Here is a 20,489-nt window from a genome sequence, read left to right on the forward strand (position 1 = left end):
TGGACTCATAATCTGGGGAACCGGGTTCACGACTCCGCTCCTCCACATGCAGCTGCTGGGTGACCTTGGGCCAGTCACACTTCTTTGAAGTCTCTCAGCCCCACTCACCTCACAGAGTGTTTGTTGTGGGGGAGGAAGGGAAAAGGAGATTATTAGCCGCTTTGAGACTCCTGAAGGGGAGTGAAAGGCAGGATATCAAATCCAAACTCTACCATACCTCCCAACGTTTCTCCAATGAAAATAGGGACATCCTAAAGGAAAGCGGGCAAGGTCCATATAGTTAAAGCTATTGTTTTCCCAGTAGTGATGTATGGAAGTGAGAGCTGGACCATAAAGAAGGCTGATCGTCGAAGAATTGATGCTTTTGAATTATGGTGCTGGAGGAGACTCTTGAGAGTCCCACGGACTGCAAGAAGATCAAACCTATCCATTCTCAAGGAAATCAGCCTTGAGTGCTCACTGGAGGGACAGATCCTGAAGCTGAGGCTCCAGTACTTTGGCCACTTCATGAGAAGAGAAGACTCCCTGGAAAAGACCCTAATGTTGGGAAAGATGGAGGGCACAAGGAGAAGGGGACGACAGAGGACGAGATGGTTGGACAGTGTTCTCAAAGCTACCGGCATGAGTTTGACCAAACTGTGGGAGGCAGTGGAAGACAGGAGTGCCTGGCGTGCTCTGGTCCATGGGGTCACGAAGAGTTGTGTGGGAGCCAGGAAGTCATGGCAAAGGCTTGTAGCGCCACCTGGTGCCTCGCTGACCTCAGTGACCAGCATGGTTGTGCCTTATCATGTATTAGAATTGTATTTACCTTAAAAGGAGTTGTGTTTCCTCTGGGCAGTGATGACCCTATATGGTGTGGGTGGGCTTAAGCCTTGGCCAGATGAGGTAACATGAGACCCTGGCAAGCAGCCATGCGGCTGGAGAGAACAAAGGGTAATAAAAACGGACTGGAGAGGGAGAGGATGTGGAATTGAGCTGTCCTCAGTCCAAGGAAATATTGTTGCTTTTCTGCGTCTTTATTTTATACTTAATTAAGCCATTTGGAACAGCTGGACTGTTACAAGTGGTGCCCCGTGTGAGGCTGAATAAAAGAATACGGCTGAGGGTTTTAAAAGAGAAAAAAAACAAGCAACTTGAAGCAAGCAGTCTCAGATAGACTGAGAGGATTTTAAAAGACACTGTGAGAGGATTTTCGATCCAAGCAGTGGATATCATCGGCTCATCGCGCCCGGCAAGGGTTTCACAGCGCTGAATTCATCTTTTAAAAAGATCCAGGTGAGACCGATCCCTTTTCTCTTTCTTTTTATATTGATTTTAGAAAAATGGGCAGCTCTTTGACTACTCCCCAACAGAAATTTTTTAAAGACTTAAAATTTCTCCTCTCCTCCAACAAATTGGAAGTCCCTGAGGGTGATTTGATACAGCTCATTCTGGCAATTGAAGAGCATTGTCCCTGGTTTCCTGCAGATGGGACATGGGAATTAAAACATTGGGACAAGATTGGAACACATTTTCATGGACATCCCAGCATTGATGTTAGGATTTTAAATGCATGGTGCAAGGTTCGATATGCTATGGGTTCTTTATCACCAAAAAATATCTCCATGGCTGCATTGCCAATACAACCTTCAGCTTCTTTAATTCAGCCTGCTGTCCTGCCATGTGTTCCAGCCCTTGCTTTGCCTGCAGCCCCAGACCCCAAACCTCCGGACTACAGTTCCTCACTAGAGGACCCAATCCTGCAAAAATACCGTGGTCTGGCTGGAAATGACCCTGCTCTTGCAGCAGCAGCAGCAGAACCAGCTACCCCTTTTCAACGTGCAGTCCTTGCTTGTTCCTTATCTCAGGATACTATGGCATTCCCTGTCATTGTGCCCCCTGCTGGTGCTGCAGCAGGAACACAAGCCCAGCACCAACCTTTTGACTTTAAAATCTTGAAAGAGCTCCAATTGTCAGTTAGGACAAATGGACTGCAAGCTCCTTTTACACAAGCTCTTTTGGAAGCCACATTAGCCCAGCTTTTGGTTCCAGATGACATCAAGCTTTTGGCACGTACAGTTTTACCCCCATCAGCTGGTGTATTATTTGCTCATGAATGGGAAACTGCCTGCCGTGGTTATGCTCCAGCCTTGTTACAACAAATCAGAGGGAATAATCCAAATCTTACCCTCGCAGATGTGATGGATGCTATGATGGGGCGTGGCCCTTTTGCTCAGGCTTCGGTACAAGCCACACTGCTGCAGATCTTATTGAGGGATACTGCTCTTGCTGCTCAACAAGCAATGAGAAAAATCCCGGAACCCACCAGTATTCAATCAAGGTGGGGTTCTATCAGACAGGAACCTAGAGAATCATATTCTTCCTTTATGGACAGGCTGATTACAGCAGTGAGTAGACAAATTGAAAATCCTGAAGCAAATAATTATCAAACAATTGGCCTTTGAAAATGCAAATGAGGATTGTAAGGTTGCGTTGCGCCCGATAATACACAATCCTGCCACAGACACAGCAGCCATGCTTCGCATTTGTCAGTCTGTTGGTACAGCCACCCACAAGGCCCATTTGCTGGCAGCAGCGCTAAATAAAAACCAGCCTGTAACCATTGATAAAACTTGTTTCCAGTGTGGCAAACCAGGACATTTTAAGGCACAATGTAGATCCACGCCACAGCCAAGGCGTCCTTCTACCAAATGTCCAATCTGCAAAAAAGGCTTTCATTGGGCCAATCAATGCAGATATCTTCCTCAAAACCAACAGCAGGGTCAGCACACTGCCCGAAATCAGCAAGGACAACAGCAGGGAAACTGGCAGCAGGGCCCACCCCGGGCCCAGACAAATCAATAGGGGACCCCCCAGAGTCCAGGGAAACAGCACCACAACTTCGCCTGACTCAGGACGTGGAATTCCATTTGCCTTTCTGCCCTTTAAAGACTCATGTTCTCACTGAAACAGGGTTAGACAATCATGCCACTTGTCTGGTATTGCCTTTATTATCTGCACAAGCAACAGGAATTCATGCGGTACCGATGCTAACACACGGACCATATGTGAATTTCCCTGAGATCACGCTATATGCGGATCGTCCATGCAAAATACAATCAAATACTTCAGTGGCGAAAATTATCATTTTCCCCCCATCCGAACAACTACCCCTCATTGCAGCAGCCATGAACATTACAGCCTCGCGCCCTTCTGTGTCTCTGACAGTGGGAGGTCGGCGCATTGTGGGAGTTCTGGACACGGGGGCGGATGTAACAGTCGTGGCAAAATCTGCTTGGCCATCCAGTTGGCCCACCTGTCCAGCCTCACAAGTTATTGGTGTGGGAGGTGAATCACAGGCACGGCGCAGTCTCCACCCAATACTCATCCAAAGCGATAGCGGGGTTCAGATCACCCTCTATCCATTAATAATGGACATTCCAGTCTCCTTATGGGGGCGCGATATTTTGGCTATTGCAGACACCAAATTGGAGTCAAATTTATTCTAAGGGCCGCCCCTGCACTTCCACGCACCGCACTGCCGTTACGATGGATCACCACTACCCCAGTATGGGTAGAACAATGGCCTTTACCAAAAGAAAAATTAGCAGCGGCGGCCCAGCTTATCTCTGAACAATTGACTCTTGGCCACATTGAACCGTCCTCATCTCCCTGGAACTCCCCAATTTTTGTTATTAAGAAAAAATCAGGCAGATGGCGTCTTTTACAGGATATGAGGAAAATTAATCAACAGATACAGCCAATGGGAACCTTACAACCTGGCATGCCAAATCCAAATATGCTCCCACGAGAATATCAGTTGGCTGTGCTTGATTTAAAGGACTGTTTTTTTTCTATCCCACTGGATCCAGCAGACAGGGAACGGTTTGCTTTTACATTGCCAGTATATAACAATTCGCAGCCCACCCAGCGATATCAGTGGGTTGTTCTGCCACAAGGCATGCGGAACTCCCCTACACTTTGCCAACATTTTGTGGATGAAGCATTGAAACCTTTCCGCAGGCGCCACCTAGAGGTCATATGTTATCATTTCATGGATGACATTTTAATCGCTGCTAAGGAACTCCCGCCTGGCATTTTTCAAGAACTTTCTGCCACGTTAGCAGAAGCGGGACTCTACGTAGCACCTGAAAAAATTCAATTGACGTTGCCTGCCACCTATCTGGGACATAAAGTCTCTGCGCAAGCAGCACTGCCTATTGTTCCCCAACTGACTATCCCTTCAAACATGAAGCTTGTGCAATTACAACAACTTCTTGGGCATTTGAATTGGGCTCGCTCTTTCCTTGCATTACCTACCAGCACATTATCACCATTGTTTTCAGCGCTCGCAGGACACAAGGATCCAGCAGATGTAATCCAGGTCACTTCGGCAATGATCACTGCATTACAAACTGTTAATCAGCAACTGCGATCTGTTCTCGTGGACAGGATCACAGAGGCCTCTGCACACGAGCTGCACCTGGCCGTATTTGCTACACCATTGTTGCCAACAGGAATTTTATATGCTCAGACGGACAAGAAGAAGACTATCTGCATTATAGAATGGTTACATTTACCTCATACCCCTCCGAAGAACATTTATTCCGTAATTGAATCCACATCAGACATTGTTATCAAAGGACGTTCACGTGCTATAGCTTTGAGCGGTTTTGATGTTGCATCAATTTATTTGCCTTTTTCACAGACTGAACAGCAGCATTTATTGATCACAAATGCTGCCATGCAAATTGCTTTGGCTGATTTTATAGGTGTCATCATTTTTAATCCTCCAAAGGATGACCGTTTGACATTTCTGACACAGGTCACCTATGTTTTGGCTACCCCCTTGTCTCTCACACCTCTCCCCTCGGCGCTAACCCTCTTCACGGATGGAACAAGAAGTAGGGGAGTAGTGACGTGGGAGGAGGGAGGAAAATGGGAATGTTTATTTACCCCTCCACAGTCTTCTGCCCAGCGAGCAGAGCTAGCGGCTGTGATTCTTGCCTTTCAATCCTTTCCTACTCAACCTTTCAATCTTATTGTGGATACTCAGTATGTATATCGCCTTTTTGCTATTTTACCAATATCTTATATAACTCCTTCCTTGGATTCTGACTTGTTTTCCTTGTTTCTCGCCCTGCAGGCCTTACTTCAGCACAGAGAGTTCCCTTATTATGTTGCACATCTTCGCTCCCACACATCACACCCAGGGTATTTAGCAGAGGGAAATTCAAGAGCAGATTCAGCTCTGAAGAACATTTCTGCCTTTTCTCTCTTTTCTGATCCTATACTATGTCATAACACCTTTCATCTCCCTGCGAAAGCATTGGCTAAGCAGTTTTCTATTCCTTTGGCCCAAGCTAGGGATATTGTGTCCCAATGTGCTTCTTGTTCTAAATCTCAGCTGGCCATCCCTTTTGATGCTGTCAATCCTAGGGGCACGTCTGCATTGGCGTGTTGGCAGATGGATGTCACACACACACCTGTGTTGGCTCCACTCTCCAAGGTTCACCTCACGGTGGACACCCACTCTGGATTCATATGGGCTACGCCCATGAGGGGGGAAACAGCTCGGCATGTCATTCAGCACACTATCCGCTGTTTCTCAGTCATGGGTAAACCTGCGCGCATCAAAACTGATAATGGTCCAGCATATATTTCTAAAACATTTTCAGAATTTTGTATGTTGTGGAATGTGAAATTAACTCATGGTATACCCTTTAACTCCACAGGGCAAGCGATAGTGGAAAGGGCGCACCTGACGTTCAAAACACTATTGCTTAAACAACTTGGCGGCCGAAGCATACCAACAGCAGACATCCCTTCGGCAGTTCACCAAGTTCTTTTTGTGCTTAACCATCTTTTATATCCACATAATAGGACCCATACTCCCGCGGAATTGCATTTTAGGAAGGAGGAGGCACTCCCCCGCCCCTTGGTGGTGTACCGACGCTTGCCTGATCCCGCTTGGCATGGACCTGTCCCGCTGATCACGTGGGGACGAGGGTACGCGGCAGTGGACGTCGAGGACAAGCCTTTGTGGGTTCCAGCTCGATGTGTGCGGCCATGGCGAGTCCCTTCAACTGTGGAAGTGCCTTCCTAACCATTTGCCTTGCCATCCTTTGCTGCACCGTTATACAAGGAAGAGAAGCAGACGACACGGTCCAGTTGAAACCACCATATTTCACCTTATCGGCTGGCAAGCAGCTGTCGCCTGAATCCTATTCTGGCTGGCAGTATCCACGGCTCAGCCACTCTCGAACTAGAAGAACAGTGTTGTTGAATAAGACTTTTAGGGGTGAAAATTATCATAAGATATGGAGGAATAATTTTTTTGTACAAGATATGATTAAGTTTACTAGTTTATTGCATGCTTCTAAATGTTGGTTATGTATGCACATGCCGCCCTTTGCCAGTCATTCAGGCATAATGCTTCATGGTGTGCCTGTTAATGGATCTTTTCAATTTACTAATATCATATCCCCTAAGCAAACTTTTTGGCCTCCAGTACAATTGACCCTCCATGAGCCTGCCCCCATTTGTTTTCAAATTAAGGAGGGGAAAGAATCATGGGGCATATATCCAAACTGTCAATATACATTGAAATTCATGTTTAATAGCTCTTGTTCTCTTACAGGAACATACAGTGACCAATCTCAGTGCTATAGAAGCGATACCAGTGCATGGCTAAAAACTAGGAAAGAAACCTACCATGCAAATTGGAGTCTGAATTCTTCTATCCCTAGTTTAGCAAATGCCACAGATGAGCAATTTCATATCAGTTCCTTATTTACTGCAGCCTTTAGTTGGTCCCAACAGAGTAGTAATATCAGCTATTTACTCCAAAGAGAGTTATGGTTGCTTTGTGGCGAAAAAGCATACAAAGCCATTCCTCGAAACCTCACAGGCACATGTACATTGGGTCTCGTGGTTCCGTTGTTGTATAAGGTTGATAAGTTACCATCTTCTCTTAGACTACGGAATCGTCGGGAGGTTAATTCACCCATAAATCAATATATCGGTACCCAGGTCTCTCGGGCCTTGCTGCCCTCAGTGGGTGCAGCAATGAACTATAGGGACCTCCATCGGCTAGCTAATTGGACTGAAGGATTATTCAATGATACCATAAAAGCTTTGAGGAAACTCAACCAGGAGTTGTCTGCAATGAGAGAAGTGGTTTTACAGAATCGCTTTGCTTTGGATGTGATTTTAGCCTCAAAAGGAGGAGTTTGTGCACTTGTTCATTCTCATTGTTGTATGTTTATTCCTGATAATAATGTCAGCATATCTGCGACGATCGACCATATGGAAACCATGGTAGCCCACAATCCGTTTGCCCCCCCTCCTTCCGTTGATCCATGGGCATGGTTATATTCTTGGCTTCCAGATGGAAGTTGGCTTCGACATTTATTGATTATAGTGATTATTATAGTAGTTATTTGCATTATTTTGTGTTGCTGTATACAATGTATTCCTTCTTTAATTTCTGTATGTACTGCATGGTTCTCCAGTCCGCGGCCCGCTTCCGGTCTCACAAGAGTCGCCTATCGCTCTCGATATAACCGTATTGGTACTGATATATATGATTCTGATTAAAATATAAAGAAAGAGGGCATGTGGGAGCCAGGAAGTCATGGCAAAGGCTTGTAGCGCCACCTGGTGCCTCGCTGACCTCAGTGACCAGCATGGTTGTGCCTTATCATGTATTAGAATTGTATTTACCTTAAAAGGAGTTGTGTTTCCTCTGGGCAGTGATGACCCTATATGGTGTGGGTGGGCTTAAGCCTTGGCCAGATGAGGTAACATGAGACCCTGGCAAGCAGCCATGCGGCTGGAGAGAACAAAGGGTAATAAAAACGGACTGGAGAGGGAGAGGATGTGGAATTGAGCTGTCCTCAGTCCAAGGAAATATTGTTGCTTTTCTGCGTCTTTATTTTATACTTAATTAAGCCATTTGGAACAGCTGGACTGTTACAGAGTTGGACACGACTAAACGACTAAACAGCAACAAAAGGAAAGCGGGACATTCCTGTATCAAATCAGAAACTGTGATGGCTTCTGTAAATCCGGGACTGTCCCTGGAAAATAGGGACACTTGGAGGGTCTGAGTATTTATGGAAGATGGCTTTCCTAGGACCATCACCCTGGCAGGCAAATTTTGTATGTGAAAGGGCTTTTTAAAAAACCACCCTAATTCAAGAGAACATTCATAAATGTAATCCTCCATCTGTGGTCCTAAAGTGTTCCAGCCCAGAAACATATAATGTACAATAGACTACTGATGGTGCTCTTCTGTCTCACATGGTGGCTGTGCTCTGCCAAATGCAGAGCTTGTGCTGGGGCTAAAGATGTGTTTTTGAAATGGTCGCAGTACTCTTGATTATTGCCCTGTGAACAGCCCCTAATAAAATATAGTAGGGCACACGTTGAACTGCAGCATCTGCTAGAACGGAGAATAATGAAACGAAGAGCAATAAACAGTATGAGTTAATTGCTTGGTGGCTACTGCTCCCGTAAGTGTATTCCATTTATCGGGTAGGTATTTAGAAATCTTGCTTGCAGTGCCATCACTTAACCATTTCCACTAAGCATCCACAAAGCGTAATGTTTATCCCAGTGGTGTTCTAATTAGCAGTTACATCTTTCCAGTTTGAAAGGCTACAATTATTCCTGCCCTCCGGCTCGTGCTCTTGGCTTCATTTTCTGTGCAACATGACACCTTCCTCTATTCTGACTTTCATTGGTGTTTGATTGATGTATGTTGTTTAGAAATACAAATGCATGCATGAAAGCACCCCAATGCGCCCGGCTGTATATTCTTATCACCTCTAATGATACAACAACAACAACAAATGGCTCTGCCAGGTTGCCACCCAGAGAAAGCTTGTTCACACCTAATACAGGTGCAAGCTGTCTCTACAAGTGCTTGTGTGAAAGAGCGTACATTTGTTGATTTGTGCAGCTCAGCTGTTGTATACACAGGAACACAGACTGTACACTCTGAGCATTACACGTGAACAACTCTATGAGCATAACAGCTTGACTCCGTGTAAACAGGGACACAGATTGTTACGTTGGCTGAATGTTACTGCTGAAACCCCCAGAGTGGAGAGCTTTGAAAGCACCAATTCATTGAAGAGGCATGGGATCAGCAATTGGCCTTCCATCCCTCTCCTAGGGACGCGGGTAGCGCTGTGGGTTAAACCACAGAGCCTAGGGCTTGCTGATCAGAAGGTCGGTGGTTCGAATCCCTTCAATGGGGTGATCTCCTGTTGCTCAGTCCCAGCTCCTGCCAACCTAGCAGTTTGAAAGCACAAAGTGCAAGTAGATAAATAGGTACCGCTCCGGCGGGAAGGTAAACGGTGTTTCTGTGCGCTGCTCTGGTTCGCCAGAAGCGGCTTAGTCATGCTGGCCACATGACCACAGCAGTACACCGGCTCCCTCGGCCAATAAAGCGAGATGAGCGCTGCAGCCCCAGAGTCGGCCACGACTGGACCTAATGGTCAGGGGTCCCTTTACCTTTACCTTTATCCCTCTCCTAGTCCTTTTGTTTGCCCCTCCTGCAAAAATTGCTACTGCAGATGGGTTGGGAAAAGCACTGGGGGAGGAATGGTCGGTGCAAACTGTTTATTTTTCCATAGACAAATCAGTGCATATACATATTTGTAACCATAAATAAATAAATAATTTAAAATGGTAGAAAAATAAAAGAAAGAAAATGAAATGAAATTTATTACGGTCCAAGACCAGCTTCAAAGAAAGAAAAAGGAACAATCAATAACTTCCTTGTCAGGGAAACAATTTGATGTTGCCATAAATTAAAACTTTCTTCATTTTTGTTCTTTTATAGATTTTTGCAGGAGGTACAGGATGCAAACTTCCACCATCAATCATCTGTGTTAGTCGGCAGGCATCAAGCATTCCAAATGCTTGTGGTCTTGTGAAGAGGCTATAAACATTTTAGGAACAATTAATAATACATTTGGAGATAAAAATTTGTTTATACCCTAAAATAGGTTTATTAACTCATATAAAAGGGGACAGTTTAAAACAGAGGAACGCTGCTGTTCCTTATGAGAGTAGCAGCTAGTCTCAGCACTTGGTAGAGTAATTAATTCAACAACTAAGAGAGCAATATGTCAAATTGTGGGAAGGAAAACAATTTTATTTGTTTCATAATTTATTTATTTACATACTGCTTGATTGGAAACAGACCCTTAAGTGGCTTACAAAAAATTAAACTTCTGGTTTACAAAAATAAGTCAATAAAAAAATTAAAATAGGTATTATTATTTTTATTAAATTAAATCAGCATTTACCGTATTTTTTGCTCTATAACACGCACCCGACCATAACACGCACATAGTTTTTAGAGGAGGAAAACAAGAAAAAAAATATTCTAAACGAAACAGTGGATGTATGATTTTTGTGGTTCATGCTGTGGCCACAAACATGTGATCTGACGGTGAGTTTGGGGTAGCCCAATGCAAAAATCCCGAGGATCCATGTGGATCTGTGCTTTGTAACCACGTTTTAAGTGGGGAGGGAAGGAAAAGCACTCAAGGGACAAGGAACACGCGTGGGGTGGGTGGAGAAGGATGCTGCTAATAATGCAGAAGAGGGGTATAAGAGGAGAAGCAAGCAGACTCAGCTTCTCTCCCTCCTCCCTGGCTTGCTGAAAAACTTTGCTGCTATTTAGCCAGTGAGTGGGGAGGAGAGAGGGACAGAGAGCCTGCTTGCTTTAAAGGAGCCAACCGGACAGGAGCCGCTTACACTCGTGTAAGCAGCTCCTCTCCTCTCCCGCTTTGCTCCTTTAAAGCAAGCAGGCTCTCTGTCCCTCTCTCCTCCCCACTCAGCGGCTCTTCTCCCGCTTTGCTGTTTCAAAGCGAGCCACAGAGAAGGGAAAGAAGGGGAACCATGGATCCTCTGCTCACAACTGCAGCAGATCCCCCCGCCATCCGTAGGCATTCGCTCCATAACACGCACAGACATTTCCCCTTACTTTCTAGGAGGAAAAAAGTGAGTGTTATGGTGCAAAAAATACGGTAATTAAAATGAGCAGTTGGGTCATAATAAAATGAAACACATGCCAACTTCTACATGTCTGGATAAAGGTAAAGGTACCCCTGACCATTAGGTCCAGTTGCAGACGACTCTGGGTTTGCGGTGCTCATCTCGCTCTATAGGCCATGGGAGCTGATGTTTGTCCACAGACAGCTTCCGGGTCATGTGGCCAGCATGACTAAGCCGCTTCTGGCGAACCAGAGCAGCGCACGGAAACACCGTTTACCTTCCCGTCGGAGTGGTACCTATTTATCTACTTGCACTTTGACATGCTTTCGAACTGCTAGGTGGGCAGGAGCTGGGTCCAAGCAACAGGAGCTCACCCCGTCGCGGGGATTCGAACTGCCGACCTTCTGATTGGCAAGCCCTAGGCTCTGTGGTTTAGACCACAGCACCACCCGCATCCCTACATGTCTGGATAGACCTACTTAAATAAGTGCCAAAAAGAAAACAGCAAAGGCACCTGTCTGATGTCAATAGGCATGGAGTTCCTAAGTGTAGGTGCTGCCATGTGAAAATATCGATTTCTTACTAGTGTGGAATGGGTATCATCTGGCACCTGTAACCTGTGCCAGTTCTGCAGATTGAAGCAATTGAGTCAACATGTTTGTGTTAGGGTGATGCCTCAAGAAAACTGGTCTTAAGCTCTTTAAAGCTTTCTTGAGGAAACTAACCTGGTCCATCAGGTTAAGCAAGGTATGTACTACATATTTCTGACACACAATGCCAATTGATTAGGCCTCACTGGACTGCTGGAAAAGATACAATAATTGACAGTCCATGTCATAAGAAGAGCCCTTCTGGATCATGTGGTGCAGCATCTTGTTTCCACAGTGACAAACCAGACAAGCCTGAAAGAAGGACCTGGGTGCAACTGAACCCTCCCCTAGAGGCAAAACGCATATAAAGCCATTGTCACCGACAGCCATTGATAACATTATTCTCCCAAGTGTGGGCCTTTTGGTTTAAAGAACAAAGTTTACCGACACTGTCACCCTCTTTGAAGCAGGCAATACTTTTTGTGTTCTCTCATTAGTCCATCAGTCTCAGTGCTGAACAATCACCATGGCAACTCACCCTTAAATGAGAGGGACAATTAACCATGTAAGAGCCACAAAGCAGATGAAAGCTGGGATAAGAAGAAAGTTACATTTAGATGTGTTATTACACTTCAGGTTCTCTTGGCTGCAGTTTTCAGTTTTGTACATTTGCATAGGCTAAAATGCTAACTGAAAGTTTCTCACATTATTATTATTATTTGCATATAGAAAGATGATGTGTTGTTTTGTGTGTGTGTGTGTGTGTGTGTGTGTGAGAGAGAGAGAGAGAGAGAGAATGGACTGCCTTCAAGAAAGGTTCACCAGGCACCAGTGTTACTTCATTTCAAGCATCTGGTGAAACACTTTTTATTTGCTCAGACATTTTAAGTATTATACGTTCTGTGGGTATTTATTTATTTTTTATCTGCTGGGTGCCCCTAATATGCTGATCAATTTTATGCATTTCTTATGTTGTCCTTTTTCTAGATTGTCCAGGAACAATACTTTAATGAAAATTTACATTTTTCTTTTTTTTGTAAACCCAGCACTCCCCCCCTCCCAAACCCATCCAACCTACCACTTGAAAATTGCTGAAGGTCTGGGTGGGTCTGCTTTTGTAGCAATTGACATGCACTCTGATAGGTGCTCTGTGATTTTTCATTGTGTTTTAATTGCTTCTTTTTATCTTGTATATTGTATTGTTGTAGTACAATTTGAATCCCGTGTAATTCACATGGAAATACAATAACATACAATATAAGAAAGAAAAGAAGCAATACAAATAGAATTTAAATTAATAATAGATATTTAATGTGGACAAGCTGCAGACCACCAGAATGCAGCTTGTGGACCACTGATGGTCCACAGAACATAGTTTGGGAGTCCCTGTTATAAATATATAGGTATTGAATGTTTGGCCCCTAAGAAATTCAAAGGTTACCAGAGCATAATGGGATCAAGTTGTGAGGGTGTGATTCTGACATTGCCTAGGAAAACACATGGACATCACCAGTTGTGTGAAAGAAATGTTGGCAGAGCTGGGAGAAGTAGCTAGAGGAGAAGAAAATGGCCTACTGCACTTCATTCCTTGATAGACTTTCCCAAGTAACACTTGCGTACGGCACCACAATATTATTCCTTAACAATATAAATCTACAAACTCCATAGACACAAGCAAGAAATGAGTAAGACTTCCACACTTCAAAAAGCAAGGTTGCATTTTTGGACCCCCCGTTTCTTTAACTATTAATGTCCTTTCTCAAGAGCGGGGTTGGGAAGAAGAGGTATGGCACTGAATTTTACAGTACATTTACATTATAACAAGTTTATAGAAGCCTCGTAATTCACCGTGTATTTCAACAGAAGTTTGGACTGCTTCCAATTTAATTTTCTGAAGTTGGAGTTTGCAGCTGGGTCACTCCCGGCATAATCTAGGAGATGTATCTCCTAAGGCTGTGAATTGGAACAACATCATCTCAGCTGTAGCCTGTCACCAGCAGCCATCATTTACGGCACTTGAGGTCTCAGGGCAAAACATCAAAATCACTTTATGTGGACACAGCAACATGGCTGGCTTCATAAATTTTGTTGCAAGGAGCAATAATCAATACTTCATGTTTAATGATGCAAAACTGAAATTAGTATAGATTTTATGTCTTCTGCTCTTCCAAATTATGCAAATTTTACTAGCCCCTTTTGTAGTTGTCCTATTACAGCTTTCCATAAAAAAAAGCCAATAATATTTAATCGAATGATTGAATGGTCCAAAAAATGTTGCAGACATTTTTTAGAAAGGGTTGTTGTTGTTTTTTACTAAGTCTTTACCCCTAGGTTAATATAAAATGATGTCAAACACATGCACAAAATGATTTATGTAAGTCATGTAGGTTTTGTCACCCTTGGCTATATATAAAGTCAATTGTAAATTGTTTCCACATTCTAAATTACCTTATGTTGCTTTGGGATACACTGAAAACAAAATTGACCGCTGGAGTGCTTTGGAAAATGAAAAAGGTTATCTTTTAGAATCAAGTACTATAGGCAAGTAATTTTTCAGGAAAACTTGGGGAGTTTTCTGAGTTTTACACATGTCAAAAAGGAGAAACTATTTTTGAGGAAATCTGGAAATGGAAGATGAGTTTAATGACTGGGCTCCTCCAAATGGCTTTTAAATTGGTCTGCAACGGTAAGTGTTTAAAATCATCTTGCAACATTTCAGCCATTTGATGAAGTGGTTAGGGGGTGCGTCGTTCAGAAAATGAGAAGTTGGAAGACATTTTTTAACGCATCTTGACAAATCTACTTTATACCTGATACATTGTTGAAGTATTGATCAGTGTTTCCAAGTTGATGGGAAATGAAAGTTGCATCATTAGTAAATCTGTAACTGACTGTGATGCAGTGTCCATTTTTAATTTCTGAAAATTCTGCTTCCCCACAGCAGGAACCTAAGACTATTTTTTGTGTGTGTGGTAGAAGGTCCATCTAGGAACTTTCAGAACACTGTAACTTTGCAGTCTCATTGGCTTGGGTCCAGGCTTTGCCTTCTGCAGATGAAAAGGCTCATTCTGTCAACAGATGTCTTTTGAGCCACTGCAGAGATCCTGCAGCTGGAGGAAGTGGCTCCCTAGGTGGTGCAGAACTGCTTTGCTAGCTTCCCAGCAGATGGGTTACTGTTGCTTACTGGGAAGAAGAGGATAGAGGCAAAGCATTGGGAAGGTTGGCATGGTGAACACACACAAGCAGGGTCACCAAGTAAGCCACTTTTTTTGGGGGGTGACTTTTTTGGATTCCCTCCCCCACCCCTGTGCTGCTCCCACAGTCTTCCAGATGGGTCCACAACTCTCTGGAACAGTGCAGAAGGTAGAACTGGAGTAGGCAGGAGGGAGAGGGAAATTGGCAAAAGTTGGTAAACCTCAGTTAACCAAGGAGCAGCACAGGAGTGGATAGAATGTTGGACAGAGTAAGATGTGGGTTCAGATTCCTGGTCAAGCTCCCTCCTGGTGATCACAGCAAAGCCACTGGCAGGAGGCCAGGTGTGCATTAGGCTAAAAATCATGAACCTAAAACCTCAAGCACGGTACTTCCACCAAAGGCACACTGGAATGAAATACCGTATTTTTCGCTCTATAACACGCTCCCAACCATAACACGCACATAGTTTTTAGAGGAGGAAAACAAGAAAAAAAATATTCTAAATGAAACAGTGGATGTGTGATTTTTGTGGTTCATGCTGTGGCCACAGACATGTGATCTGACGGTGAGTTTGGGGTAGCCCAATGCAAAAATCCTGAGGATCCACGTGGATCCGTACTTTGTAACCACGTTTTTGCACCACTGCGGCCCCAGGCAACAGTGGGTGCTTGATTTTTTTGGTGCATGCTGTAGCCATGGACATGCTATGTGATCTGATGGTGAATTTGGGGTGACCCAGTGCAAAAATCCTGAGGATCCATGTGGATCCATGTTTTGTAACCACGTGAATGAAGGAACTGTCAGTAATGTATGATATCTCCAATACAGTGATGAAGGAAGGGGGGGGGAGCTCACACTTGTCCTAGGCAAAGCAGCCAACTCCTATAGGCCTAGGTGCCTTCACCCCCCCATTAAATATTTGAGGGAGTCATCATCCCCCCATGCTGATGGGCATTGCCATTCATATAAGGTACCAGTGTGCATGCACTTTGTCTTGAGATCATTGCAGTCTGTGAGATGGGGCTTACCTGTACCTGCCCCCCCCAATATTTTATTGAAGTTGGAAGAAGGAGGGAGGGAGGGAGGGAGGGAGGGAAGAGAGATGGAGAGCTCACATTTGTCCTAGGCAAAGCAGCCAACTCCTATGGGCCTAGGTGCCTTCACCCCCCCATTAAATATTTGAGGGAGTCATCCCCCATCCCCCATTGTGGTATGTGAGTGGGGCTTACCTGGCTGTCCCCCCAATATTTTTTGAAGTTGGAAGAGGGAGGGAGGGAGGGAAGGAAGAGAGAGGGGGAACTCACATTTGTGGAGCTGCCTTGCCTCGAACCGGAGCAAAAAGAGGAGGAGGAGACTCAGGGACACGAGCCTTGTAAGCCGCTTTGTTTGAATTTACCGGTGAGGTGCTGGGGGAGGGACGGAAGGGGATGCCCTCTTTGTCCCTCCTTCCGGCTCATTGTAAAGAAAGCAGAGTAAGAGCCGCTTACATTTGTGTAAGGGAGAGCCATAGAGCAGGCAGACACTGAGAAAGAGAGGCTGTCTCCCTTTCCCCACCTTGGCTTTTACACGCTGCGCGCAGCTCTTGCCAGCTTCCGAGTGCCCACCTCGCCAAAAAGCCATAGAGGAGGCAGACAGGAGAAAGAGAGGCTGTCTCCCTTTTCCCACCTTGGCTTTTACACACTGCGTGCAGCTCTTGCTGGCTTCCTAGCTGCCTCCCTTCTCCCACCTCGCCAAAAAGCCATAGAGCAGGCAGACAGGAGGAAGAGAGGCTGTCTCCCGACACTCAGCTGTTGCTCAGCTGTTGCCGGCTTCTCAGCCAGCCAAGCGGAGGAAGAGAGGCTGCCGAACAGCCAGCAAGAGCGGTTCCTCCTGCCTGCATTTGCTCCATAACACGCACACACATTTCCCTTTACCTTTTAGGCGAAAAAAACTGAGTGTAATGGTGCGAAAAGTACGGTACCTTCAGAATTTACTTTAAAATCAACTGCAACATGCCATAATATCCCCCTGGGAATGGAATTCCAAATGGGGGCCAGCACTGAGAAGGCCCTCACCCTGATACTCATTCATCTGTCAGCAGCAACAATAACATGTGCTGCAACCAGCCCATTGATTTTTAGTATTTTCTACAGATGTGGGTGGCGCTGTGGTCTAAATCACTGAGCCTGGGGCTTGCCGATCAGAAGATCAGCGGTTCGAATCCCGCAACGGGGTGAGATCCTGCAACCCCAGAGTCGTCCACAACTGGACCTAATGGTCAGAGGTACCTTTACTTTTACAGATGTTAAAGGAGTAGCTCCAGTATTAGGTGACCTTTGACTCAGCCCTAAACTGGCCCTTTATCTGAGAATGCAGAACACAGGTATGTTTGAGCTATGGGTCTCCTTGCCAACAATTCCAAAACTTTATTTCTATTCCCAGATTTATTCCCAGGTCAGCTTTGGCTCAATATACAATGCACATTTCCTCCTTTTGTTTTTAGAATGATCTTAACCTTGTCAACTTTGAGGGTTTTTTACCTTGCAAACTGGCAAGCAATTCACCCTGAGCCTCACTTAGCTCCGATTGGCCTTTGTCTTTACATTACATTCTAAAACTAATGAGCTAAAGGAAGACGTGAAGCAATGCCTCAGCTTCTTAAATTGCCTTCAAGTCCACTTCATGTTAAATTAGTACAGGATTGATGCACAGTACAGAATGGCGGGATATATTAAGTTAGAGATGATGTGTTTGTTTTCTAGTCTTATCTGGGTTCTTTGAGCCTTTTGTGGTTTGTTTGTTTTTGCCTGAATAACTTTTTATTGTGTTAAATCTGAGTCTAGAACCTGTTAATGAAAAGCATGTCAGCAAAGGTCCCTTCACACAGAAAGATGCATTTCTCAGGGACAGGTAATTGCTTTTCATATCAAGGGCAGAGCCTATTTATATGTTTTATCCCTCTGCTTTTCTTGTTAGGCCAGGGGACTCTTGTCCTGCTATTAATAATCTTTGCCACAGACTTTGCTTGGCTTTTCTTTGCCTTCCCTTTCCTCTGCCTCATCTTTGCCTCACTGCACCACCTTTGCCCTCCCCACCCCAATTAATGGGCATCATGTAGGCGACCCTTTTCTCCAGCTGTATCTCATATTAACCGGATGGGGCAATCCACTTAACCTGAGCACAAGAGGAGCCCTGCTGGATTGTACCAAATGTCCATTGAGTCTTCACAGGGTAGCCTTCACAAAGCCAATAAGCGGGACATGGAACTAATAATATTTTCTTACTCTTCGTCTTCAGCAAGTGACATGCATGTGGGTCACCGTCATGACTAACAGGCAGATAGACCTGTTGTCCATGAATTTGTCCAATCCCTTTTAGATCTACAGCTTTCCTCTCCCACCAGCAAAGGTTGCAGCTGGAATCAGCAGCCTTTGCATGAGAGGCAAGGAGGATGATAATGCTGTCTGTATCACCATCATCATTACCTGCCATTTACCAGCAGGTCCCAGGACATGTTGCAACAAATTAAAGTTCAAACAAAGTACAGTCGTGGAAATAGGGTCGATACTAGTTGTGATGGCTATATTGTCTGCAGCATCAGAGGGGGTATAACTCTATATATCAGGTGTTGGGAATCAAATATGAAGAGATTGCTGTTGCACTCATTCTGCTTGCAGGTTCGTATAGGCATTCGGTTATCCTGAGAGCTACAGTGTCTTGCTTCAAGACAAATACCAAGTACATCAAATTAATACATTGGCATCTTTTATTTTTGTCCCACTACAGGAAGAACTCAAAAAGCTGCAACATATATTGGAGCAAATTAGTGATGGGAAATATTTGCTTGAAAAGTAAGTACTAACATATTTGGATTGCCACCACATAAAAACCTTGTGTAGATTTTAATGGAGACTTTTAGGTTTGTTCAGCTTTAATGAGATCGCTCAGCTAAAGTTTTGTTGTAATCCTACACCCATTTTCCTGGGAGGAATCCCCACTGAACTCAACAAGAATTACTTCTGAATAGACAAGCATCATGCTGTTAGTCAAATCAGTGGGATAGGAATTCATTTGGTTTTAAGCATCTTGCTTTATTTTTAATATAATTCTAAAATGAGCATCTGTGTCTCCATCTATCTGCATGTTTATAGATCCTTTATGTAGCATCATCTAGGTGTCGCCTTTTATAAGGTATAAGAGGACAGATCCCTCTTACAACCTATACATTAATAGAAGGGAGTCAGTGGAGGAAAGGAGGGGAAATGAAGGCAAGAATATAAGGGGCAAGAATCGCCAATTATTTCAGTTACATATATTTAGGCACCACAGCACCCCTTGTCACCTCCCATAGTGGCCCGAGGCCTCTTGCCCTTATGGACTTTATCTTTTGCTCTCTCTTTTTTAAAAAGCTTTGGGCAGTGGCTAGGCTTTCAGGAAAATAAAGAATAGCCCTCTCTAGCTGCCCTACTTTCTTCCATTGCTTTCCTTTCAATTTTTAATTTACTTGTAGAAATTATCTCTCTTTCTTTGTTTCAAGATCTGGAAGTGGGTGGGGGATTGTGTCAAGCGTATGAAGACATCAAACAAAATATTAAAATACCATGTACATGTGGCCCAGAGGTATTCTTCTTTGGGAAGGAAAGCAAGAAGGCAGGGCATCTGGAAGTCAATGTTTTGCTGCCCAGCTGCCTGGACTGCTTGAAAAATAAATAAAAAGAGAATATAGGGAATGCAAAAATAACAGTGCTCTTGAGTGGTAAGTTTGGGGAACTGGCAGGGGCTGGAGAGTCTTTGGGGGACATATTTAGGGGGTGCCTGTTTGGGGAGGGGGTGATTTGCCTGTTTCAGTTTGTTTGTTTTTTGCCTTGGGAAGTGGGTGGGTGGTGGGTGTTTCCTTTAGCATCACCAACTTTCCTTCTCAGAAATGTGTATTTTGAAGTGCTTTAGGGAGGGTAGTATCTGGGGCTCAAGCCCAACTGCTACCTTGTACTTATTTTCTTGGGAAATGTGTCTACAAGCTCGCAAAGATTGGACAGGATGGGAGCGCGCTGCAGTAGGGTATATGGAGTAGAGCAGGCATGGCCAAACTTGGCCCTCCAGCTGTTTTGGGAGTACAATTCCCACCATCCCTGACCACTGTTCCTGTTAGCTAGGGATGATGGGAGTTGTAGTCCCAAAACAGGATGGTGCCAAAGGATTTTGAGGAGGGACCTGAAGGAAATAATAGAAGTGATATACCAATGGAGGTATTGTGGGAAGCATAAGGAACAACAAAGGAGAAAGGGTGAATCCTTTTGAGGTAGCAGGAGATCTTCAGGCGTCTGTGGGAACTTGGCGAGCAAAGGTCACACATAGGGAAGTATTTCAAAATGCAAGCAGACCAATGAAAGAAAGCAAAGCTATGAAGGCTTTTGAAGGCAAGGATGAAGAACTTACATGGAATTGGGAAAAGGAGCCAGAGTAAGGATTAAAGGAGAGGTCAGAGCAAAGAGAGAACTGATGATGATAATGATCTACCAAGTAAGGTAAAGGTAAGGTAGAGGACCCCTGGATGGTTAAGTACAGTCAAAGGTGACTATGGGGTGCGGCGCTCATCTCGCTTTTCAGGCCGAGGGAGCCGGTGTTTGTCCACAGACAGCTTTCTGGGTCATGTGGCCAGCATGACTAAACCACTTCTGGCACAACAGAACACTGTGACGGAAAGCAGGGCGCATGGAAACACTTGTTACC

At 44.5% G+C, this 20,489-nt stretch overlaps 1 protein-coding gene across 2 annotated transcripts in view; it reads left to right on the forward strand.

The window, feature by feature from the left end:
- The window catches only part of SCHIP1 (schwannomin interacting protein 1), a 394,604-nt gene that overhangs the window by 58,367 nt on the left and 315,748 nt on the right, over positions 1-20,489 (forward strand). For both annotated transcript variants that reach the window (XM_053390390.1, XM_053390392.1), the window contains exon 2: positions 18,546-18,610. In XM_053390390.1, the coding sequence (XP_053246365.1) occupies positions 18,546-18,610 (65 nt within the window). The remainder of the gene's footprint in view (positions 1-18,545; positions 18,611-20,489) is intronic.

This window comes from Podarcis raffonei, chromosome 5 (genome assembly GCF_027172205.1).
Source record: "Podarcis raffonei isolate rPodRaf1 chromosome 5, rPodRaf1.pri, whole genome shotgun sequence".
In the NCBI taxonomy this organism is placed as follows: Eukaryota; Metazoa; Chordata; class Lepidosauria; order Squamata; family Lacertidae; genus Podarcis; species Podarcis raffonei.